At 39.1% G+C, this 26,103-nt stretch overlaps 1 protein-coding gene across 2 annotated transcripts in view; it reads left to right on the forward strand.

The window, feature by feature from the left end:
* The window catches only part of Adamtsl3 (ADAMTS like 3), a 341,011-nt gene that overhangs the window by 312,479 nt on the left and 2,429 nt on the right, over nucleotides 1-26,103 (forward strand). For both annotated transcript variants that reach the window (XM_058577562.1, XM_046438417.2), the window contains exons 24-28: nucleotides 4,153-4,335; nucleotides 12,101-12,284; nucleotides 16,359-16,563; nucleotides 19,604-19,695; nucleotides 25,645-25,859. In XM_058577562.1, coding sequence (XP_058433545.1) covers nucleotides 4,153-4,335; nucleotides 12,101-12,284; nucleotides 16,359-16,563; nucleotides 19,604-19,695; nucleotides 25,645-25,859 — 879 coding nt within the window. The remainder of the gene's footprint in view (nucleotides 1-4,152; nucleotides 4,336-12,100; nucleotides 12,285-16,358; nucleotides 16,564-19,603; nucleotides 19,696-25,644; nucleotides 25,860-26,103) is intronic.

Below are 26,103 nucleotides of genomic sequence, written 5' to 3' on the forward strand. Positions count from 1 at the left end.
TTTATGTTCCTGGGGATTGAACCCAAGGGTGCTCTACCACTGAGCCATGTCCCCAGCCTTTTTTGTTTTTTATTTTGCTTAAGGACTCACCAAGTTATCCAGGCTGGCCCTGAATTTACAATTCTCCTGCCTCAACCTCCCAAGCCACTGCGATTACAGGCATGACAATTGTGCCTGAGAAGAGTACATTCTTTTTTTATGGTCATTTGTATTTCTTTTTTAAATATTTTTATTGATTTTATTTTTTTAAATATATGACAGTGAAATGCATTATAATTCTTATTATACATATAGAGCACCATTTTTCATATCTTTGTATATAAAGTATGTTCACATCATGTATTTATCCTAATGGCTTCAAGATAATTTTCTCTGACACTGGAAACTTGAACTCTTGTTTGTTTATCTCATTTATTAGTGACAGCTCCCTTTGTGGTTTGCCTACATTGTGTTCAATTTGCTGCTTATCTTATAAATTGGCCACATCATTTCTTCATGATTCCCAGGAGGTAATTAATGGCAACTTCAATCTTTTGTATGTGGGGAGAAATGCAGAATATTGTCTGAGTGTTGAGTAGCTGGAGGAAACAAACAAATGAACAAGAACATATAGGAATAATATATATTTATATAGAAATCCAGCATTTTAAAATAGTCTGAATAGGCCAAGGATTTTATAGTGTGGAATATTTCATAGGCTTTCAAGGATGAAGGAAATTTGTTTTTAAACACTGACTATTTTAAAGACATCCTAGAGGTGCAGACTTTTTGCAGCACATGTTTCACGGCCGCTCCAGATCTGATGCTTTTTTCCATAACATTTGCTTTCCAAAAACGATTTCAGCATTGTGGAAACAGAACGCTGAATATTTCAGAGCTATAAGTCTTGCGGGAAACAGCCTGTCTTTGAGGTTAGATAAACAAGTTTAAACTACTTCTGACATTTTATAGCTGTTTCAACAGGGTAAACATTTGTAGTTCTAAAATGTGTCGAAGAGCAGTAGTACAAAGAATCTTGTCTGAGTTTCCTTTGGCCTTGTCAGTTCTTTGACAGTGGTCACACATGTAATGATGCTTCTCTGTGTTGGGTTCCAGGGTCTGCTTCTCCTTTCAGCATTGGGACTTTTGTGTCCCTTTTGCATTAAAACCTTGCCATGTTCTGTTTTGCTTTCTGAAATTCCAAGTGTATGCAAAATATTACTAACTATGCAAGCTCAGTCTCATCTCCTTCCCACGCTGAGACTTACATTCATGTGTGATTGCCTCTGACCCCTGTCAGTTCCAGATTTTGCACATTCCAGAGCCTTCTGGACCTGACTTCTGACAGTTCTCTGGGGTTGCCCTGGCCTGAGCCCTCTTGCCCTTGGCTCTTGCATTAAATGGTCCTAGCTCTCTTTTGCCCTTCATTGATCCAGAAGCAGAACTCAGCTCCTTGACTGGTTTCCATTCATAGCAAAACATCATTAATAACAAGCCAGCATTTGGAAATTAAGCAAGTGTGAAAATTCAGAGATCATGGCAAAGGTATCCAATCACCCAGGCTTTTCCTGCTCCCAATCCTCCTCGCCTCCACCTCTGATCCCTCAGATAGCTATAGGAACCCCACATACTTTTCTCGCTATTATGCAGCTCTTGCCTGCAAAGGCATGCTTCCAAATCTTCCAAGATGTTCTGAAGGGAAAGGTCTCATTTTCTTTAGAAAACAGCTGTAATTATATAGCTCAAAACAACTTCCCTGACCTTTGGTTTGTTCTACTCAATTTACTTTAATAAGCCTCCTGTGTACACAACATTGCTCTGGGACTCCCGAGGTGAATCTGGCTGATTTTTGCTTGGGGCTTTGAACCAAGTCAGAGGCTCTTAGGTTGTCTTATTAGATTGCTGGAGAAGGAACCAGATTCCTGAGAGGAATCTCATTCTCTCTTATTCTCCTGAAAGCCAAGCAGCGGGAAAAGCTGATGTTCAGCATTCCGGAAAAGCTATGATCCAAGCACCTAAAACAGTGCTGACACTCAGTGACCACAAAATATTTGCTGGATGGATGAATGCTTGATTACTTAGAAATGTCAGGAGCTTGGGAGTGAGTGGGTGGTCTAAGCAGCCTTTATGTTGTCTCTATTGCTCAGTGATTTGAGGAAAGACATGGGGGATATAAAGCAACTAGAAAGTAATAGAGCATCAGAATAACTCAGGAACAAAATGGGCCCATTAAAAATCATTTTGAGGAGTTTTTGGTTTTTTGTTTTCAATTCTGTTGAGCATTAAGGTCTACTGAGATGAAAGCTAGGCTCCTGGAGTGCAATGTCACATGACAATCTTCACCAACCTAGCTCTGCATTTCGAAACTATTGAAATGGGGGTGCTTAAAGAGAACACCTGACATAGGAACTAGTCCCATATATGTAGTTACATGGGGCTAAGGCATCTGGTGATCTGAGTTCCAGAGAAGATTTGGAGGTCCCTCTTAAGCCAGGGGAAGCCAGCAGAGTCAGGCAACTCTGGGCTGCAGTTGCCAGAGCAGAGCAAAGTTGCAGGACTGGATACTTTTTGATGACATCCTTCACTTGGGATTCTTGCTTTGATTTATCACAACACCTTAACCAGCCAGGAGTGTAAATGTAGCAGAACATTTCCTGAGGCCTGGACAGCAGGTGAACCCCAGGACAGGCAGATCCTCCGTAGGACTGAGAGCACTTGTAGTTCAACAAACTTTTACTGAGCATGCCCAACAGGCAACTTCCAGAAAGATGGTATCCTATGCTGGTCATGACATAATGTTATAAATGTACTTGTGTCAATGTGAGCAAAGTGCAAGAGTCACAAGGGGTATTTAACCAACTGAGTGTCTCAGGGGACTTCCCACAAGGTATAAATACAGCCACAAACAGGAGAGTCACAAACTGAGAAATCAGAGCCAAAGATAGATGGCAGGCTGGGCATGCTTGTTGACAGCAGTGACTTAACTATACTGTGAGCTCTGTGGCAGGAGGGACATGGCAGTTGGTTGGAGTTAGAGCTAAGGGGTGCAGAACAGGGAATATCAGGCTCCATGCATCTATGGGCAGCCGGGGCCAGCAGGGGTCTCTAAGCACCTTATTCCTGCTGGCCTTGTATGAGGATAGTTTGGACATAGGGAACTCAGTAAGAAGTTGTTTCATCAAGGTGAGAACTGTGCTCAATGCTCCAGCACTGACTATTGAAAATGGAGAAAAGGGAAAAGTCCAAGAGAGCTTTCAGGAATTATTTCTTTTTTTAACTTTATGGCAAATTAGACATGGAGAATGAAAAGTAGGTGAGGGCCAAGAATGGGTGTGAGACAGGATGGCTGGAGTAAATGGGGCACTGTGATGATAAAAGGGAACAAGCATGGAGTTAGAGGAGACAGATGGGATTGACTATGGATTTACAGAGTTTGAGACCCCTCAGGGAATGTTCATATCTGGGAGGCTTGACCTCCAGGGAGAAGTTAATATTGGACAGGCAGACATGGGTGTTTTCAGAATTACCATTGTAGGGCTGGGGTTGTGGATCAGTGGTAGAGCACTTGCCTAGCATGTGTGAGGCACTGGGTTTAATCCGCAGCACCACATAAAAATAAATTAATTAATAAAGATATTGTGTCCATCTATGATGAAAAACCTTTTTAAAAAATATGTTTCTCTCAAGATTTTATAATGTTTCTCAAAGAGGGATGTTTCATTGCCTCTGTACAGCAAAGGACTTAAGATCTATCTGCATTTGTTTTCCAAAAGCTTCTTTATGACAGCTCACTACTTGGAATTTCTCTCTTTGGCTCTTCCTCCATATTCCCCCAGCTTCAGCAGCTCCTTTGCAATCACTCTCCCATTGTCCCAGCCAACTTCAAAATTCCCTCCCTTACCCATATAGAGCAATGCCTCTCACTCTGGCTCCTGTTCCTTAACATACACATAAAACTTCCAGGTGCTCAGCAGACCCAGCACTTTGCTGTGACAGGATTCCCATGAACTTGCCAAAGAAAAGGTGTAAAAAGTAAAAATAGCCATTTTTCCTTTTATTTATTTTAAACCCATTTGCTCACTTATAGACAAAATACTAGATGGTATTTGTCATGTGGTTCTGTGGCCCTGTTCTTAAAGAATTGCCTTTGTCATATTTGTTTTTGTTCCAAAGGTGTCCCTCAGCCTAATGTAACTTGGTTGAAGAGAGGAGGATCTCTGAGTGACAATATTTCCTTGCTTTTCAATGGATCCCTGTTGTTGCAGAATGTTTCCCTTGAAAATGAAGGAACCTATGTTTGCACAGCCACCAATGCTCTTGGAAAGGCAGTGGCAACATCTGTACTCCACTTGCTGGGTAAGTGTCAATTCTGATTATTCCTTCAGGGCTTCCTGTAATATGTACAAAACAGGGCCTGGTTTTTTGATGCTGGAGTTGAGTGAATGAGATGGTATTAAATAGTTTTAATCATTGCTGCCACTACTTACTTTAGAATAAGCACTAAATTCTAACACTTGTCATACTAATTCTTTCAGAAGGTTGTGACATTATTTTTTGGTGTATTACAATTATACATAATAGTGGAATTCATTTTGCCATATTCATATATGCATATACCATAATTTGGTCTGTCTCAAAGTTCCTAGTTCCTCCCATTTTACATTAGGATATGAACTCTTCAGCCCAGAACCAAGAGCCCTCATTTCTTGCCTCTACATCTGTTTAACTTCTGATTCCTATTCTTTGCTTGTTTGTTTTTCACAACTGGGGATTAAACCCAGGGGTACTCTACCACTATATCCCCTGGGCTATTTTGAGACAGTGTCTCACTAAAGTGCCGAGGCTGACCTTGAACTTGTGATTCTCCTGTCTCAGTCTCCCCAGTAGCTGGAACTATAGGCATGTGCCAGGGAAGTCAGTTCTGATCCCTGTTCTAAGCTAACACTGAGCCCTGCTCCAGTCAAGATGATTTTCAGTCTTGTGATCCAACACACATGTGCGCACACACACACACGCATGCATACACACACACACACACACCCCTCTTTAGGATACCAGGCATACTGCTGTACCAATAGGAACTATCCTTTGCTGCCATTCTCACATTGTCCCAATCTCCCTTATCCTGTAGACCAAATGAATTCCTACCTCCTTTGTGTCCTCTGATTTTGTTTGCCCTCTCCTTTCTCTGACCCCACCACTCCATTCCTCATTAAGTATTAATATACCTGCTCTAGTTATTCCTTCCTTTATCTCTGTTTCCTCAATTAAATTATAGGTCCCTCGAAGGTAGAGACCATATTTGATATTTCTTCGGCAATCTTTAGGAAATAATAAAGTCACATGCCAATCTGTTGCATCTTAAAATACCACACAGTTGGGTCAGTGTGTGATTTGGAGAAGGCCATCACAATGTGTCCCTAGCATAGGGTATTAAGCGAATTCCTCCCTTCTCTTGGGAGGAGGCTTTAAGTTGCTAGAGTTTTAGGGTCTAATAACTAACACACCCCTCTTTTCCTCTAACTTGGAATCAGTTAATCACAAAAGTTAATCAGATGGACACCAGAGATCATTTATTATTCCCTTCCATACATACCCCTAGTACCAAACACGGGTTTAAGTGTTAAATATGTGTTTCAGGAATGTATGAAGTTGAATCATTGGAAGCACTAGTATAAAATTATAGAATTCATGTTTTTCTTTGTCAGTTAGAGGGGCCCAGAGATGTGAAGAGATGGGAGGTACTTGTGCCAGGAGTTAGAACAGCTGTCATGCACAGAGTGCTTTGACATTCATTAATTCTTTGAGAATTAGTACCATAGTACAGGGTAGAGGACAGTAATTTTTAATCTGGTTGCAGATTTGAAGCTCATAGAGAGATTGGACTAGAGCCCAAATATGTAGCCTCTACTTTCAGTGTTCATTCTATCCCTCATGGGTTTTGAGCTATGATCAGAAAAGCAGTAGTGTACCTCTGTGATCTTCTAAACTCTTAGAACAGGAGAGTGTTGACAGGTTGGCTGGGACAAAGCTGTCTGGTTCTTAAATAACTTCTCCATGCTCCCTGTGATTCCTTGTATGCTCCCAGCCTGATTCCATACTCACTCCTGAATTCAGTTCTGCCCTGCATTCCTCTTCTTTTAGAAATCTCCTCAAGCTAAGCAACTTATGATTTTGGCCACTTTTCTGAGGGGGTCAGGTAACAACACTCCTCTACTATCCTGCTCTTATGCTTAAGCTTCATCACTTTACCAAAAGCCTGCACTCTTCTCCATGCACCGCCCTCTCTAGAACATTGCCTGTTCTGCTCCCAAGACTCCTCGTGAGGGGAGGAGCTCTATCTGACCAATTTGCTTCCTTTTGTAATTCTCATGAAATTTTTTTTTTTCCATCTTGCAAGTTAGGCTAGAAGCCCTGGAAGAACCCTGGCGATGCCAAATGTTAGCATAGTGGATATCTCTAATTAAACCTCCATAGCACTGTCTAAACCCACACTATGTACACCTCTAGGCCCAAGTGAGGCAGAGCATCCAGGAACACAGCATTCCATCAGGAAGGGCATATATCCTATAGCTGTCTTTAAGAACTCCCCAACTGGAATGAGACTGAGATAATTTCTCAAAGGTAAAAAGTGTTACTTTTTGTTTTCTTAGAAAGAAGATGACAAAATCATAGAATTTACAAGGAAATGGATGGCATTAGAGCAGATTATGCTAAGTGAAGCTAGCCAATCCCTAAAAAACAAATGCCAAATGTCTTCTTTGATATAAGGAGAGTGACTAAGAACAGAGTAGGGTCGAAGAGCATGAGAAGAAGATTAACATTAAACAGGGATGAGAGGTGGGAGGGAAAGGGAGAGAGAAGGGAAATTGCATGGAAATGGAAGGAGACCCTCAGAGTTATACAAAAGTACATACAAGAGGAAGTGAGGGGAAAGGGAAAAATAATACAAGGGGGACAAATGAATGTCAGTAGAGGGGGCAGAGAGAGAAGAGGGGAGGGGAGGGGAGGGGAGGGGGGATAGTAGAGGATAGGAAAGGCAGCAGAACACAACAGACACTAGTATGGCAATATGTTAATCAATGGATGTGTAACTGATGTGATTCTGCAATCTGTATATGGGGTAAAAATGGGAGCTCATAACCCACTTGAATCAAAGTGTGAAATATGATATATCAAGAACTATGTAATGTTTTGAACAACCAACAATAAAAAATTAAAAAAAAAAGAAAGAAGATAGCCAGAAAGTAAAATTGTATTTCCCAAACAACAAAAAAATCATGTTCTCCAGGCATCTAACACCAAAACCAACAGCAGTGATTCAACAGGAGAATCCCTGCCCCCAGGTCTGAGAATTGTGACTTTTTCAAGCTTTCCTGTTGGTGAGCTTGTGTAGGAGAAGGATTTAGCTAAAAGACTCTCCATGTTTTTCACTTTTTAATATGTAAAAATTATTCCTAGGCATTTGGCCAGCTTTTTTTCTTGCCCCTTAATTTTGGCGGTTCAGCTAATTGTTATCATATTGAAACATTTTTTAGAAAAATCTACTTCTGAGGAAGACCTACAGAATTCATATCCCTAATGTGCATCATTATCTGTGATAATGTAGATGTTGATTTTCCAGTTGCAAAAATATAGCCAACTCAGTAAATATTAATAGATGGAAAGTTTGTTAAGATTTCTGGAATCAATTCTTCCATTCTCCTCTTTTCACAAAAATTTTTCCCCATACATATCAATTTTTTGCAAATCAGTGCATGATCAGAGAACTTAATATAAGTATTGTAAGCTTGCAGATTCTTCAGAGTGCCAAGGGCATAAAATAGAATTAAGAAAATCAGAGATACTAGAATCATGTTAAACCATTAGTGATTATTTCAGCTTTTTGTAGCTCAGAAGTCAGTAAATCACAGAGGAACATGCAGAAGCTACTTTAAAGCTCATGTTTTATTCTATCAGTCATACATGAACAATAGCAGCTTGTCATTTCCATATTATATAAGGTATTTTGTTAGTATGTTATAGTTACAAATAATAGTGGGGTTCATTTTGATGTTTTCATACATGCATATAATCTGCTCCATTTCGATTTCCATGTGTTAAATTTGAGTAATACCTCTGATTGGCAAACTGTACCAGGTAGAATATAACTCTTCAGGGAGGGATTCTGGGGCATGTAATTTCTAGGCTTTCATCTCCTGAGATGCAGGGGAGAAGGTGCTACCCATCAACAACTCATCACATGTTACTTAGGATATCATTATCTAGAGGTATTGATATGACACAGTTCTCTTCTTTCAGACACAATACTATCATTATTATATGCTCGATTATTCATTTGACATCCAGTAATATTTGCTGAGTGCTTATTCTTCCAAGAACTGAGGATACAGAGATAACCTAGTTTGGGGGAAGCTCCCAGTCTAACAGGGAGGAAGTCATGTAAACATATTTTGAAGCAGCATTTTAAAATGCCATAATAGAAGGATGACCAAAAAACAGGGCACTAAAGGAGGATCCCGATCTCTTTCTGGAGAAGTCAACTAAGTCTTCATGTAGGTCATGTTGTTTGTTCTGGGACAAGAGAGGGAATTTTAGAGAAACAAGGATGTGCAAAGGCACAGAGAAGATGCACATGTTGTGGAATGTAAAGATCAAAAGAAGAACTCCCATAGGGCTGGGGTTGTGGCTCAGCGGTAGAGCGCTTGCCTAGCACAGGCGGGACCCGGGTTCGATCCTCAGCACCACATAAAAATAAAGGCATTGTGTTGTGTCCATCTACACCTAAAAAAATAAATAAATATTTATTTATTTAAAAAATATATTTATTTATTTAAAAAAAAAAGAATAGCTCCCTCAAATCAATTCAAAATGGAAAAAGCTTCATGAGGCTGAAGCTACTGGTGAAGGACAAACCTTTGCAATAGTCAAATTTGGTTTATTGGGACTACTACATCAATCTACCACCTCCTACCCTCCCACACACACATGCACGCACAGATGTATGCACACACACATGTACATGTTATGGAATATGCCAGCCCTTCAATGGATCCTTACCTTAACACTTCCAAGAGACTAATTTTATGAGTTTAACATAAAATGACTACTGTCTAACAAGTTATGACCTAGTGTTGAATAGGACAGGGTTTATGGGCTTGTCATTCCAGTAGGAGAGATGGACAAGAAACAAGTGAACAGATACATAAATGTTAGATATTTCTCTGTGATAAATGTTTCAAAGAGAAAAACATTAAATGATGAGATGCACAGTGCATGTAGGTAGTCACTTTAGTAAAGGAAGTATGTCAGGCCTTCTGAGTAGGTGGTATGTGAGCCCAGACCCAATGATGAGGTGGACCAATCCACACAGAAAGGTGAAGAAGGAGTATTTCTGGAACAGGGCAGAGTGAGTGTTCAGACTGTAAAATGGGAGTAAGCCTAACATGCTACTGTTGTGTCAAGGAACAGAAATAAGATTCATGTTACTAGGGCACTGTCAGAAAAGAGAAGGATGTGACATGAAGTTAGAGGTTCACTGAGAACCACATCAATCATGAATTTGAGGGTCAAGGCAAAGACTCAAGAGCTATTCCAAAAATGTGGGAGGCTAATGAAGAATCTTATATGGGAATGTATGATGTGATCTACTTTTCAAAGGTGTTTGGGTCAAAAATCATTAACCATAAAACAAAAAATTCTCAAAATTGGACTTCATCAAAATTTTAAATATCTTATCAAAGACACCATTAAGCATATGAATAGAAGCCAGGTACAATGGTACATGTTTGTACTGTGAACTAAAAGAATACGAATAGATAAACCAAAATCTAGAAGAAATATTTTTGGCAGAACATATTTCTGATGAAGAACTTCTATCTAGAATATATAAAGAACTCCTACAAGTTAACAGTGAACACCCTCACTCACTCCTAAAACAGTGGGCAAAAGACTTGAACAGATATATCATAAAAGAAGGGATACTGATGGCATCAGGGGAGTGAAGATTAAAATCACAATGAGATAAAATTTCACACCCACTAGAGTAGTTAAAAACAGACTGACAATACCAAATTTTGGTAAGAATATAAAAGCAACTGAAACTCTCATTTACTTAGTGTGTAAAATGACAAGACCACTTTGGAAAACTTGTGTAGTTTGTAATAAAGTTAAGCATACACCTACCCTGGATCCAGAAATTCCACTCCCAAGTGTTTACCCAAGAAAAATGATAACATACTCACAAAAAGATTTATACAATAATGTTCAGCCTTATTCACAATAGCCCTACACAGGACAATGAATTTTTTAAAAAGCTAACAGAATTATTCAGTAGTAAAAGAGAATGAACTGCTGATGTGCACAATGATAGAGTGAATTTCAGAAAATATTATACTAAGTGAAAGAAGCCAAATACAAAAGAGTAAATATTGCATGAAGTCTAGGAATATGTAAAGCCAATGTATACTGATTAAAAATGAGCCTGGGAGGGAGGGAGTTGATTAGAAAGAAACAAAAGGGAGCTTTAGGGAGTGATAAAAATATTATATACCTTTCTTTAGATCACAGTTATATAAGTTTACAAAGTTGTGAAAATTCACAAAACTGCACATTTGAGACCTAAGCATTTCATTGTACATGAATTACACTTCAGTAAAAAACACACAATTTTAAAGAAACACAATGTGTCCTGCCTTGAACTGTTAAGGTTTCTTTGTGAAATGTGGGATAATAGAAAAAAATCCAGAGTCAGACACATGTGGGTTCCAGTAACAGACCTTGGGCAGGTTCCTTAGCTTCATTCAAGTTCCACTTCTGCAAATAAAAATATCTACTTCACAGGATGACCAGAAAGATTGATTATAAAGTACCTACCCCAGTACCTGTCACCTGGGAATTTCTCAACAAATAGCTGTTTTCAAAAATATCTTTTTAAGTAAACTGTGATCCTGAGGGTCCAACTCAAAACATATTTTATGGTTCTGCTCTGTGAATGATGCCATATGCAATTTAAGAGAAAAATTCAAAACTCAGGAGGAAAAACTGGAAAACAATAAGTTAAAGAAATCACTCTGGTGTGTCAGAGAGCCTGTGGACACAGCTGGTAGCTATCAATTATTTGTGATTATTACAGGAAAATCTGGCACTTTCTGTGATCATACACAAATCTGTCATCGTCATGTCCTACCTCATCTTTTACTAAGTGTCAGCAGGGAAGAGAAAGGCTGCTTGGAATGGGGTCTAAAACAAAAGAGCTGTGATTGCTTGAGGTGCTTAGCTTCTACTTTTTAAAGAAAACACCCATTTTTTACCTTTCCAGATGTCTCCACAACAAATTATTTATGCAGTTTCAGGACTAATATGAAGTTTTGATTAAAAATTAATGGAAAAAGAAGACTGGAATTCAAATGCATCTTTAACTTTACTCTTTAATCCTCAGTCCCTGTTCCTTGTGCTAAATTGTCCTTTATTTCTCTGCCTGAACCAGTTTTGGAAAATTGAATGCATTAGAGCGCCCCCTGGAGTTGCCCTTCTCTGGTTCTGTTGACTGGGCTTGAAGAATGTGGAGGAGGCAGTCCACTGCTCAGGGTAGCTCCTCCCTCTCCCTGGGGTTTTCTGGAAGATCTACCAGGCCTACAATAGCCCTTCTCACAGCCTGTGGTCCAATGACCCCATCTGGGCCACCATGCCCATTAGTGGTTGCAGTAAGTTAGCTGAGGGAAAATAAGATTTAAAGGACCCCCTAACCTGGTTTTCTCTGTGTGTCCTGCTTGAAAAACCAGACTGGCAGCTAATGGGAGATCAGCTCATGATGGTCTTTGGCTATTCCCTCTCCAGCTCATTATCATTTCTTATTTGGGGCTGTCATGACATTTTTTGGGGGGGGAGGGGGTACCAGGGATTGAACTGAGGGATGCTCAACCACTGAGCCCCATCCCCAGCCCTATTTTGTATTTTATTTAAAGACAATGACTCACTGAGTTGCTTAGCACCTTGCTCTTGCTGAAGCTGGCTTTGAACCTGCGATCCTCCTGTCTAAGTTTCCCAAGCAGCTGGGATTACATGTGTATGCCACCATGCCCAGCTGGGACTGTCATGACATTTTATTTCCTTTCTGCAGAGCCTTTCTGGGAGCCTGGTAACTGGACACATTGTTCTGCCTCCTGTGGTCACTTGGGATCCCGTATTCAGAGACCCCAGTGTGTGTTGGCTAGTGGACAGAAAGTGAGTGAAGCCCTTTGTAATCACCTCCAGAAACCACTGGCAGGGTTTCAGCCCTGTAACATCCAGGACTGCCCTGCAAGGTATGTGAAGAACTCTCTTATCTCATACATACCCACACTTTTCTTGTTTTAAAACACACAGCAATTTGGACATAATGGCTCAATAGCTAAGATTTATTTAGCACTTACTCTGTACCAGACATTCTGCTAAATGCTTGACATGGATTGTCTCACAGTAGCCTGTGAGGTACATTTCAGTTTCCTGTTTGACAGATGGGAAAACCCCCTACAATTTTAAGGACCAGAATTTAAACTGAAATGGTCTGATGGTCTGATGGTCTAATTCAGAGCACCCCCACACACAGTGGGCTGCCTCCTCCACATTCTTCAAGCCCAGTCAACAGAACCAGAGAAGGTCTTTCTAAGGTCCCTTAGTGAGACCTTGTCTTTAAATCAAATTAGGGATATAATCAGTATTAGGGATATAATCAAGGGGGCACTTTAGCCCTGAGCTACATTAAAAAATTTGAGACAGGGTCTTTCTAAGCTGCCCAGACTGCCCTCAAACTTGTAGTCCTTCTGCCTCAGCCTTGCACGTCCCTGGGATGACAAGTGTGCACCACCATGCCCCACCTCAGAAACTTTACTCTTAATAACTACACAAATCTGCTTCCTGCACTCCCGGTGCTTGCTACATCTTTGGGCTGCAGTGAGGCTGATTTCATGGCCTTACCTTGCAGATAAGGCAGTGGACCAGTCACCTGAGGACTAGTTAAAAACACAGTTCCCTAGGCTTGACCACAAAAATCTTTCTAAGTGATAAATGATACACGTCAGTAATTAGAAAAACTCCCAAATCAAACTTCTCATCTACACTAAACGTGATCCATCTCAGTCTTCCAGATCTCAGTGGCTACCTCCTACACGCCCCCACCTCTCTCACCTCCACCTGTTTTTATCAATTTCCATGGTTACCACTAGAGTCCAAGCCGTCCTTGATTTTTGTCTCCTTCCCTAGGGTACTTTCTTCACTCTATAGGAATATTTTTTAGCTCAATGTGATGTCACATACCTGTGAATCCCAGCAACTTGGGAGGCTGAGGCAGGAGGATCCCAATTTCAAGGCTAGCCTCAGCAACTAAGCAAGACCATAAGCAACTTAGTGAGACCTTGTCTTTAAATCAAAAATAAAAAGGGTTGGGAATGTAGCTCAATAGTAGAGTGTCCCTGGGTTTTATCCCCATGACCGCATTAACAACCAAAAAATCTTTTAAAACAAATTCATCATGATGGTACTCATTGTCCTTAGGAAAAAGACCAAAATTCCTAACATTGGGGTCATGTCTACCTTATATGACTTTTTATCTGCAGTATCTAAAATAGCACCTAGCACACAGTAGGTGGGTTAGTGAATATTTGCTGATTGACTGAATAAGTGAGTGAAGAATTGAATTCCCTTCATGTATGGGTTTTGGTTACTATTTTTTCTTATTGCTTATCTCTCCCACTCTGGTTATCTGAGCTCCCTCCATACTATTATTTTTTGACCCTTGGTTGTACTGTTTTCTTTCCTGACTCAGAACCTTTACACATACTGTTCCCTTTCTCTTCACTTAATATTTCCATACATTTTCAGGGAAACCTTCCTGACATTAGCTCTCCAAAGTAAGTCAAAATGTTTTTTATATTTCTTTATCATTTTTCGTAGCTCTTACCACAATGTCTTGCTCTCCACTAGACTGTAAATCTTATAAGTAAACTCAGGGCTGTTTTTCTCAATAATTTATTTTTAACACTTAGCACAATGTCTGTCCCATAATATGCAAAATGAATTAATGAATGATGAAATATTTATTTATTTTAAAATTTTTAAAAATTTTTTAAATTTTAAAAATAAATTTAATGCTATTTGCCAATTATCTGGTATGGTCTATGACATAGCAGATAATTGGCAAATGGCATTAAAATCAACAGTAAAATATAAGGTAGCAAATAAAGAGCTATTTATTGAGTACAAGTTCATGGCTGACACAGTTATCAACCTCATTTTTCTTTCTTTTTTCTCTTCCTTTCTTTCTTTTTCTTTCTTTTTTTTTTTTTTTGGTGGTACTGGGGATTGAACCAGGGTGCTCTACCACTGAGCTCCACCTGCAGCCCTTCTTATGTTTCATTTTGAGATAGGACCTTGCTAAGTTGCCCAGGCTGGCCTGGAACTTGCAATTCTCCTGCCTTAGCCTCTCAGTGGCTGGGATTACGGGCATGTGCCATTGGGTCAAACACTAACCCTACTATTTAAGGAGAAAATAGAAAGCTTAATGTTATTTACCTCAGTGCCCTTGTGCAAATGCCCACACCATATCCAAATACCTGTGACTTGGAGGGGTATGGGATGCAGTCACACTATAAAACCAAAAACTTACCTTGAGGCATGCTCTTATAAGGGCTGTCAGTATTGCAGGCACCCTAACTTCCATGGTTTCCAGGACCCACTGTAATTCTTAAAAGGAAAATCTATGCTAAGAGTCACCCTTCAAAAAGTCCTGAGTTCAAGCTACAATAATTAAGGGGAGTCTGATCAGAGAAAGGCACTTTATGTCAATTTTTGATTTTTACAAAGTGGAGAGAATACACATTGAGAAACTTATGAGCAGCCTTGTTTATTAAACAAGCTGGTTGGGGTTGTAGTCAGTGACAGAGTACTCGCCTAACACATGTGAGTCATTGGGATCCTATCCTCAGCACTGCATAAAAATAAATAAAATAAATGTATTGTGTCCATATACAACTAAATTTTTTTAAATAAATAAATAAATATGCCTGAGACTTTGCGCATTCCTAGAATAAATAAAGTACTATGCTTTGTACCTATTGAAGACCACAGAGGTCCCTTAATCCCCCAGAATCCGTTATGTCAAGGATTCTTAATATTTATTTTGTTCTTTTGAGATATACATGACATTAGAGTATATTATGACATATTATACATACAAGTAAAACTTATTCTAATTTGGATCCCACTGTGGTTGAACATGATGTGGAGTTTCACTGGTAGTGTACGAACATAGAAAAATTATGTCTGATTCATTCTACTGTCTTTAAGGATTCTTAATCTTAACCTTCCTGTGCCATGACCCCCTCTGTTAGTCGGGACAAACCTATGAATACCTTCTCATAACAATGTTTTTAAATATATAAAATAGAATTCAACTGGTTACAGAGGACGCTAATTATACTGATATACATTTACTGAGATTTTTTTAAATGTGTGATATGGTAATGAATTTGCTTCTCCGTTGACACATTAAGTAATAAAAGCTAGCTTTACTTCAATCTTGAAGTGGTGATAAATATAAATGATGTTTTGAGATACCTATAACAGTTGTAATGGGATATGGAAATACTTATGGCTTCTATTAACAAAATCACTGGCATTACTAATACTACTGTAGCTTTTGGCCTATGTTTTTATCATTGAAGGAAATACTAAACATTAGTTAGATGTAATAACCAAGCACATGGTCCTCTGGATAACCACGGACCTCTGTTTCGTAATATACAAGCAGGTTAGACATCTTGTATGACAAATCACTCAATATCCCAAAGGAGTCCGTGTCCACGTTTTGTCTCCTGTAATCATTAACGCATGATCCTTAGGGTCAGATATATCTGTAATCCAGTCCCAGCTCTGTTGTTGGTTTAGTTATGTGATCCTAGCCAATTGACTTAAAAGAATGGGAAGCACATAAAAATCAAATAGGATAACATGTAAATATCTAATAGAGCAAACAGCACATAGGTACTTTAGAAATATTTTCCTCCCCTTGGTTTCAATAAATTAAAATCTACCTTTTTGAAATTTCCACTGATTTTACCCTAACTTCACTGTCCAGGACCACACAAGGGACAGCTCTCTCTAAACTTAAAGATATCTCTGCCCTACAGTCATGTTGGTCATCTCTAACATGGTAACTCTGCTGCTCCTCTGTGTAAAAGAAAATCTTGGAAGTTTGGGAGTTATCTATACTGCTGTCCCTTCCCATAGGCACATGTGACAGCCCTGAAACGGTTTGTTAGGATTGAGTTTTATTTTGGCAAGACAACCTGTAAGGCCTGGCGTCCCAGTCCTTACTAAGATCCTGTAGTTTTTGTTCCTAGGTGGTTCACAAGTGTGTGGTCAGAGTGCTCTTCATCTTGTGGTGAAGGATTCCACAGTCGGCAAGTGACATGTAAAAGGACAAAAGCCAACGGAACTGTGCAGACAGTGTCTCCGAGGGCATGTGCCCCTAAAGACCGGCCTCTGGGAAGGAAACCGTGTCATGGGCATCCATGTGTTCAAAGGATCATCGAACCAGCGAGCCAGGTAGTCTAGTGTGTGGACAGTACTATCTATAATCACCTCCTTATTTCTAATAATTTGGGGAATGTATTCCTCTGATCTCAGCATCTGCATTTGGAAATCAGTGTCTCTGTCTTCCAGTACAAAAGTGAACCTTAAAGCAGTGGTGCAATAACAAAACCTCCTAAATAGATCAGTTCAGGGCAGTAGAAATAAGAGCAGCCTTCCAGGAAGGAAGGAGACGAACACTAGTGCTATCTGCACAAAATCTCAGAACTCAGATTCCAAGTGCCACTGTTAATAAAATAATAATAAAATGCTCAGGGAAAATTGTTTTTAATGTACATGAACTCATGAAGAACACATTATTAAGACATAAAGGAAAAGTTGAACCAGTAAAAGGTGTATTATATTCCTGAAAGGAAAATGTCAGTACTGTAAAGATGTCCATTTCCTTAAATGAAATTGTGCATGTCATAAAATTCTAATTAAAATAACATAACCTTTTTATGGAGTAATTCTGGCATTCATGTTAGAGAATAAATAAGGACAAGAAATTTTTAGAAAAACAAATTACTGGAGGTGTGGAGAGCTTTTTCTCATGCTGTGTCCCAGCAAGATGCAAATCTGTTGTGAGTAGAATTGGCCATTATTGGGGCAGGAAAAGACACAGGGCACATACTGTAACCACAGCACAGCAGACCCATGCGAGGTGACTTAAAAGTTCAAAGGCAGTTTATCATAGGGGAAGGAATGGTTTTAGAAAATTGAGGGTTTAAGACTACAAGATTTTTTGAAGAAATTAAAGAAAATCTAAATAAATAGAAAAAGATATTCTATAGTCATACATCAGAAGACTTAATGTTGCTAACAATACAACACTTCCCAAATTTATCTACAAAGTCAACAGAATCCCTATCAGGAATTGGCAAGGTGATCTTAAAATTCACAAGGAGAGAGAGGAGAGGGCTTTGGAATAGTTGGAGGATTCAAAAATCCTAATTTCAAAACTTATTACCAAACTGCAGTATTCAAGACAGTGTGGTACTAGATTATATGTATAAAAATTATGTGTGTGTATATGGTATATGATATGATCTATATAAACATATATATTTCAATTAAGTAAAGACTAAACCAATGTATTTGTGTCAATTGATTTTCTACAAGATTAATAAGACTATTCAATGGGGAAAGAATACTTTTGAACAAATGGTGCAAGACACCTAGATATCCATGTACAAAAGAATGAAGTTGGTCCTCTAACTTTACACCACATACAAAAAATGAACTTAAATTGATCAAAGAACTGAATTTAAGAGTTAAACCACAAAATTCTTGGAAGAAGTCATAGGATACATCTTCACAACTTAAATGAGGAAATTATTTTTTAGATATAACACCAAAAAGCATAAGCAACCATAATGGAAGTAGATAAATTAACTACATCAAAAATAAAACTTTGTTGCAAAGGACACCATCATGAAAGTAAGCAGACAACCCACAGAATAGCAGAAGATATTTAAATAGCATATATCTGAAAAGGCACTTGTATCTAAAATCTATATTATAAACCACAACTTGATAAAAACATAAATAACCCTACTAAAATGTGAACAAAGGACCAGAACAAATTTCTTAATTAAAGATACAAATGGCCAATGAGTATATAAAAGGATACTTGCTACTGATAACTAGAGAAATGCAAACCAAAACCACAATGAGAAAGGGGTTCATGCCCAATAGGATTTCATTAGTAAGAAATACAGTGAGAATGTAGTAGGGAAACTAGAACCTTCAGATGCTGCTTGTGGGAATGTACAGGCACTTTGGAAAGTAGTCTAGTGGTTCCTCAAAAGGTTAAATATATAACTCCCCTATAACCCAGCACTTTCCACCCCTGGATATAAGAGAAATGAAAATGTATTTTCACACAAAAATGTGTACATGAATGTTCATAGCAGAATTATTATAATAACAAGACAGTAGAAACAACCCAAATAATAACCCATAATTAAGAAAAAGAGGAAGCAGCTGATGAGTAGATAAATCATGGTGTGTTTGTACAATGGAATATTACTTGGCCATTAAAAAAATAAAGTACTAATACATGCTACAATGTGGACAAACCTTGAAAACAAAAGTGAAGGAAGACAGACATAAGGACCACCTAATGTACAGTTTTATTTATCTTAAAAGTCCAGAATAGGTGAATCTATAGAAACATAGAGACAAAGGTAGATTCATGGTTTCCTAGGCCTCGGGGAAGAAGTGGTGGGAGGATCTGGGGGTCACTGCTAAAAGATTGTTAGGTTTCTTTGAGGGATGATGATAGTGCTCTAGCATCAACTATGGTAAGGCCACTTTAAAAAACATTAAATTGTGCAAATTAAATGGTGAACTGTGTGACATGTGAATTATAGCTCAATAAAGCTGTTAACTAAAAAAAAAAAAGAATGGTATGAGAGATATTGGTTAGCCAATATAAAAAAAGTAAGTAGAATCAGAGTCTAAACTCAGAACATGTAACAAAATAAATTTTGAGTTTACCAAGGACCTAAATGTAAAATTAATGAAATACAAATAGGACAATTAGGATAGGTAAGACCATTTCAAGCATAAAATAAAGTATAAGAAAAATTAATAGGCATTATGATTATGTAAAAATTTAAGAACTACATATCCATTTTAATATGTTTTCCTGTACTGAAATCAGCTTAGCACAAGTCTTCATTTTGCTCAGAGTGGGAAAAACCCAAACTTGGCAGTCTTTCACACTTTAAGTGTAGTCATTTCCGGACTTAAGTCCGATCAATTTAAGTTTCCCCTGTCCTTTTCCCTTCTCCCCAGAGGTGGCCTAAGTTTCAGGGGGGAAAGGAAGGGAGGGCGAAGCTTAGTTGTCTTCCTGGCTCTGAGAGAGGGGTCTGTTCTGCAGAGCTGTGCTCTGATCCTCCCTAACTCACCTCGTAACTGGACTGTGGCTGTCCCACCTCAGTACATCATCTTGGAACACACAGCCCACGTGAGCTCACAGGGTTCACACCATGTTGTGCTTTTGTTCCAGTGTCCTGGACGTTGCATGGGTCGTGCCGTGAGGATGCTGCAGCATCACACAGCTTGCGGACACCACAACAGCTCTGACTGTGATGACAGGAGGTACTGGCCCCACCCCAGGGCAGCACACAGTCTTCTCTGCCTCACTCAGTGACTAAAACTACCTGAAAATGGAATTGCTTCTAGTTTCTACCACCACTCATAGTTAACAGTTCCTGTTAAGTTATGATTTTTTCCATTCCTTAATAGAATATATTATACTAAAATATTTGTTAATATATACTATTTGTAATTACAAGTTATTTGAATGTTGAGCACAGAGTATTGCCTTAAAGGGAAGAAAGGGTAGCATTGAGAATAGACAGATATTTTTCTCTTTATATACAAAGTTGGTCAAGCCTAATAATGTTTAATTTAGGTTTACAGATTAAATCTTCCTGATGTTTTCAATGAACCACTTTGTTCCTCTATTTAGAAACTGTTTTGATTAGGATGTTGGCCCGATGGTTCAGCAAAGAATAAAATAAATTTTATCTTGTGGAAGAGCTTAAACAAGAGAGGAGTTTGTTTTGCTCTAAGTCTGAGCTAGTAGTGCTGTAGCAGTAGAAGAGCTTTATTCAGGAGGTCATCTGGAGATCCAGGCCCCTTGCAACTGGCAGCTCTACCATCCCAGAGTGTAGTATCCTAGCTAGCAACCTAGAAGCACACTAATCAGGGGCTTGGCATCCTATCATTCTCTTCCTGTGTGACCTTGGACTATTTAACTTCCTTTATCTACCAGGTGGGGAACTTGTGGTTGAAAAGTTTTAATTAGTTACCCTGGTGTCAGCACCCAGGCAGCCTGGGTCCTAGAAGATAATCATATCTAACTCTTTCTCCCTTCTTCACATTTTGAGACGTGCTGGAGAAAGTGGGCTGACCTTGACAATTGGCTTGGTTACATTTTGAGTTTTCAGTCAGGTTTGGCAATGTAGAGTCAGCTGTATTTCCCATTCCTCATAACACAGTTTCAAGCCAGAACTCCTCAAATGGAAAATGTTTGGAACAGCTGCCCTCATTTCAACAGACAACCTAGTTTCCTATTTTGCTGAGAAGATAGAGGCCACACACAGATTGATATGCATTGTCCCAGATGTTTAACTTTGCATTCAGAAAGATATATTTGCAATACAAATAAGTACTCCCTACATGGATTGAAACTTTTATCATTTTTCTGAAATTTATGTTTTCTGTTTCAGAATGTATTGTAGACTTTCCTCCTATCCTGGTTCATAAAGATTGAACTTGTCCTTATTAATTGTTGCATTTAATATTCCATTATTCCAATGTTGATGGACATTTGACTGTTTTAATTTTTCCACTTTTACAAACAGATGCTACAGTAAACATTCTGGAACATATATATTTACACAAAATTGGTATATTTTTACAGAGTAAATTTTTAGATATGTAATTGAATTAGTAGACATGATCATTTGGATACTACCAAATAACCATCAAAATACCCAGACCAACAATATCTGATACCCCCCTTTCATCCTCATTGAATACATTTTCAGTCTTTCAAAAAAAATTGCCAATCCAATAGATTAAAACATTATGTCTCTTTGTAATCTGTACTTTTCTGATTACTTTTCACATGCATTTTTAGCTCCTTAGAGTTTTTTCTTGAACCCATGTTCTTTTTGTTCCATTTTTGTCACCATTACTCTTGGGCAGGCAACTATCATCTCACCTAGTCCACTGCCATCCAGCTGGTCTCCCTCCGTATAACCATGCTTTTTCCCAAATCAGTCTCCACACTACAGCCTGAGTGAATTTTCCAGGATGCAGATCTGATTATACCACCACCACCTCCACCTAGCTCACTGTTAGCATAAAATCATGTTATAGATTTTCTTGTTCCTAAGAAGAAAATTAACCCAAATGCAGGGCTGGGGCTGGTGCTTAGCAGTAGCGCACTTGCCTGGCATGTATGAAGGACTAGGTTCAATTCTCAGCACCACATATAAATAAATAAATGAAATAAAGATCTATCAACAATTAAAAATTTTAAAAAAATTTTAAAAAAGAAAATTAACCCAAATCCTTAATGTGCCCTATAAAATTCCATAGGCTCAAGTCCTACACCCTCTTCACACCTGTGTCCAAACCTCATTCTTCTCTGTTTCACAGACAGTAAAAACAAGATTTGGGGTGTGGCTCAGTGATAGAGTGCTCACTTAGCACACAGGAGGCACTAGGTTCGATGCTCAGCACCACATAAAAAATAAATAAATAAAATAAAGGTATGAGTCCATCTATAACTAAAAAAATATTTTTAAAAAGACAGCAAAAAATAAGAAGCAAAGAATATGAAAAGAAAAAAGCATAGAATGATCTTTCAAAAGGTTCAAAACCTTGGGCTGGGGTTGTAGCTCAGTGGTAAAGCACTTGCCTCTTACATCTGAGGTACTGGGTTTGATCCTCAGCACTACATAAAAATAAATAAATAAATAAAATTAAGTTATTGTGTCCATCTACAACTAAAAATAAGAAACAGGTTGAAAATCTGATTAAATAGGGCTTTAGACAAAAGATATGGAAGTAAAATAAAAGGGTGGATATTTTTCTAAATAATAGAAGAAAAATTCTTAGAGCTGATGGATTGGGGGTCATGTTACCTTTCATTTTCTTTTGACTGTTTCTTCCAGGACTGGCTATTCTGCTTTTATAACCTGGTGCTTTCTTTCATGCTGTTATTATCCCTTGAATATTTGATGGTTTATAGATGAAGGATTAAGTTGATTAATGTCTCATTTTCCCCATAGATCTTTGCTAAATTGGTGTGCTGACTGTGGGCTTGCCAAAGATGGGTGCAGTGTTAGATTTCCTTTTTAAGTGCCTAGTAGGGAGCAGTGGGCAGGCTGGAGAGGCATCCCCCAGTAGCCACAGTGTTACAGGATGTCTTGCAGAGAGTGTCATTAGTCTTTGTGAATGGAGGCTCAGTGTGAGCAGGCTGTCTGCTAGAGACTTCTGTAGGTCCAGGGAAGGGTTTAGGAGGTATGACCTAAAAGGGAATGGGAATTGTTAGGGTAAAGACAGTCCCAACTTGTATTAAGAAGACAACATGGGGACCTAAGGAAACATTGAGCACATAGTTGCCCAAAGTGATGATTACTCATCTCAGCCAAGAGTTAGAATCAACCTGGGAAGTTTCTCTGAAATAAGGATTCTTGTTCCTTACTTCAGACTTAATGAATCAGAACATTCTGGAAACTGCATAACAATCTATGCCTTTTCAAAGCTGCCCACTTCTGCCTACTTCTTACAACCCTCCCGGCTTGGGGTTTGTCATACTCAGAATCACCAGCTCCATCTGGCTGGTGATGCAGGCAATTATTTGAAGTAAGAGTGGAACAGGACTGAATAGAAACAAGAAAGCGAGAAAAGCTAGGGTTGCTTTATGATTTTTTCTGCCATTTCTACATTCATTTTTTATGTAGAAAAACACATGACCTCCAATTTGTGCACAGTGCTGGTACCCAGTCTGTGTCTACCTGGTTCAGGTATTCCCATCCCGGGTCATTCTATCCCTGCTCAGGAGGAAGTGGCCCCTCTGCTGATCCAGCCTGCCATTTGTTTTACTCTGACCTCCATGATCAGTCTCTGAGCTGCCGTGAACTTCCACTTCTGGGTATGTCTCTGAGCCTCTTATCCTTTATATTTGGGATGCCCTTGCCTCCCATCAAAGCAGAAGAAATGGTTGTTATCAGTTAAGGCCTTTTGGGCTGGAGATGACAAAAGTCAACTTGGAATGATTTCTGCAAAGAGGGCAAAAGATTTTTTAATAAGACAAGACCAATTAACACGTGTATCTTCTTAAGTGTATTTTTTGAATATTTGTTGAAACTTTTTGGTAGAAAAGCTGATCTCTGCATAGGGAGATGGCTGAGGAGTATTCAGTCTCTGCCTAATGTTATTCAAAGTGACTCAACCTTGGTCCCCTAAGTGTCATATTTACCAGGGAAAACAAGCAGTTACCAGTGTGGGTAACCTCCCCTTTCTCCCTCCCTAAACCTTATGAACCATTGGGACAGTATGGTTAAACCCTTTGATGGAGACTCCCCCTACTGGCAAATTAAAGTATCGCTTCCCACTATGTGTTAAGCTCTCCTTTAAAGAAATTCAGGTTTTTGCTGTTTTCTCTGTTTTGTTACATTTCCAGTGGTTGTTTCAACATTCCTTATAGACTTTTATGTCCTTATAAGGAGTCTTTAATATGGATACAAAAATGTCTCAAACCTGGCTGCCATGACGCATGCCTGTAATCCTAGCAACTTGGAAGGCTGAGGCAGGAAAATACCAAGTTTGAGGCCAGCCTCAGCAACGTAGTGACACCTTGTCTCAAAATAAAATATAAAAAGGACTGAGGATGAAGCTTAGTGCTTTCCTAGTATGTGCAAAGCCCTGGGTTCAATCCCCAGTACTTAAAATTCTCAAATAATCCAAAGAGAGATGCAGTCAGACCTCAGGAAGGACCATAACCAAGAAAGGAAAAACCATTGTTTTTTTGTTGTTGTTGTTTTGTTTTGTTCTGTTTTTCTCCTCTTATCTATATTGCTCCATGTGTATTTTCTTTATTCTTTGCTGTTTCTTGAAACTTCTTTCCTACCTTTCTGGCCCATGTGGCAGAATGTGGCAATCACTACTACTCCAGGCTTCAACTTTATATGTCTTGTCCAGCAACCTCCAAATTCCTAAAAGAAAGATAACTATTGACCAGTTCATGTGAGGGCCCCCTTCCTATCATCTTTGCGTAGAGAGACATTCTCATACAGTACAAATATATCTTCCAGAACCTTTCCCAGGACACATAACCCGAAGTGGATCCATTAAGGTGGCTCTCTCCTCCAAGATAAACATTTTCCCCAAATCAGAAAGTATTGAGTTTCAGTTCTGTTTTAAAAGCCAGGGAAATCAGAAATAAATTCCTCTTCCCAAATAAATGGTCTTTGGTAGTTTCTGATTAGACATCTTGGTGTGGCCTAAATGTACATGTTAGAGCACTTTTCTTGGCAGACAGGGTTGCTCACATATAAATTCAGACTCATAACGGAATATGCTTCAAGTGCTTATAAACAGAAAACTCAAGGCTTGTTCACAAATTTGAAGTGTTTTACTGTGATCATTATAGTAAATAATTCTCTTCCTTGCCTAAATTGAACGGCTTCAGCTTATCAGCAACAGCCTCTCTTCTGATGTATGGGCCGTGGTGTTGAAAGTCAGGGCAAACACACAGTTTGCTTGCTGTGCCTTCTTAGTGAGAGCACATCTAAGCAGGGACTCTCAAGCCCCAGGGAGTAGGGGATATTCTATCATTCTAGATTGCATGGCACAGAAGCAGGGGGATATCTCAGTTTTAGATGGAGGACACCCAGAGACCTTCCACCTGCCAACAATGAGAAGAAAAACCTTTCCCAGTGGTGGTGATGCCTTGCAGTAATCCCATGTCCTCTCAGTGATCTCTTCTGTGTAAACTTGAGTGTGAGCTCTCAACTTTGGATTTTAGTGGCACCTATTTCATCCTGTCTCATACTGTGAAAATGTGCTTTCTTGTTGACTCCACCACATATTTTTAAACATCATTTTGGCATTGGGATTATATGTCACCAATTTCTACATCCTCAGAGCCTTGTTCTTGATACACAGAAAGTCTTAAATGTTTATTGAATTTTTCTAAAATAGTTCTTCCCCTTTTTCTCCTATCGTATATCTGTTGATTTTCAGAATCATCCTAATGTACCTTGGGCTAACTTATATAACTATAAGGTTATTCTCTATGGCTTGAAAACTGTCCATATTCTGAAGTAGACAGATTCTCTTTTCTATGGTCACAATTTTACCATTGCTTTGCTTAGCCAACCATGGACATTGAGAATTGATTTCCTGGTGAATTGGGTCCTAATTGTCAAAGCCTTAGTATATAGAATATATAGTAGGATAAAAGACTTGATCCCATCAAGAAAGTGACACCCAGCCTCTCCTGTTGATATTCTTTTCCTATTTCAGGCCCACCTTTAGGAGGAATTGCACATCAGGAGCCTGCAATGTGTGTTGGCGCACAGGCCCTTGGAAACCCTGTACAGCAGCCTGTGGCAGGGGGTTCCAGTCTCGGAAAGTCGACTGTGTCCACACAAGAAGCTGCAAACCTGTGGCTGAGAGATACTGTGTGCAGAATAAGAAACCAGCTTCCTGGAGGCACTGTCTTGGGCCTTCCTGCAATGGTACGTACCCCTCCCAGGTGTCACCACAGCTCCAGAGATCTTGTCCTAACCTGACCTTGATGGTGTCAACCTCATCAGAGTCACTTCTTGAGAGGCCACTCAGAACAGATGTGGTGGCTTGGGACAATAGATGAGCTCTTTTATATGCACATAGCTCTGGGGTCTGTAGAGAAGAAATAATAGGATTATTAAGTTCCAGCAGCATTGGTTACTGCCTTTCCAACAAGCACTGGCAAACTCTCCA

The sequence above is a fragment of the Marmota monax genome, unplaced genomic scaffold (genome assembly GCF_021218885.2).
Source record: "Marmota monax isolate L192 unplaced genomic scaffold, Marmota_monax_Labrador192_F-V1.1 WCK01_AAM20220418_F8-fsc00005, whole genome shotgun sequence".
Taxonomy (NCBI): Eukaryota; Metazoa; Chordata; class Mammalia; order Rodentia; family Sciuridae; genus Marmota; species Marmota monax.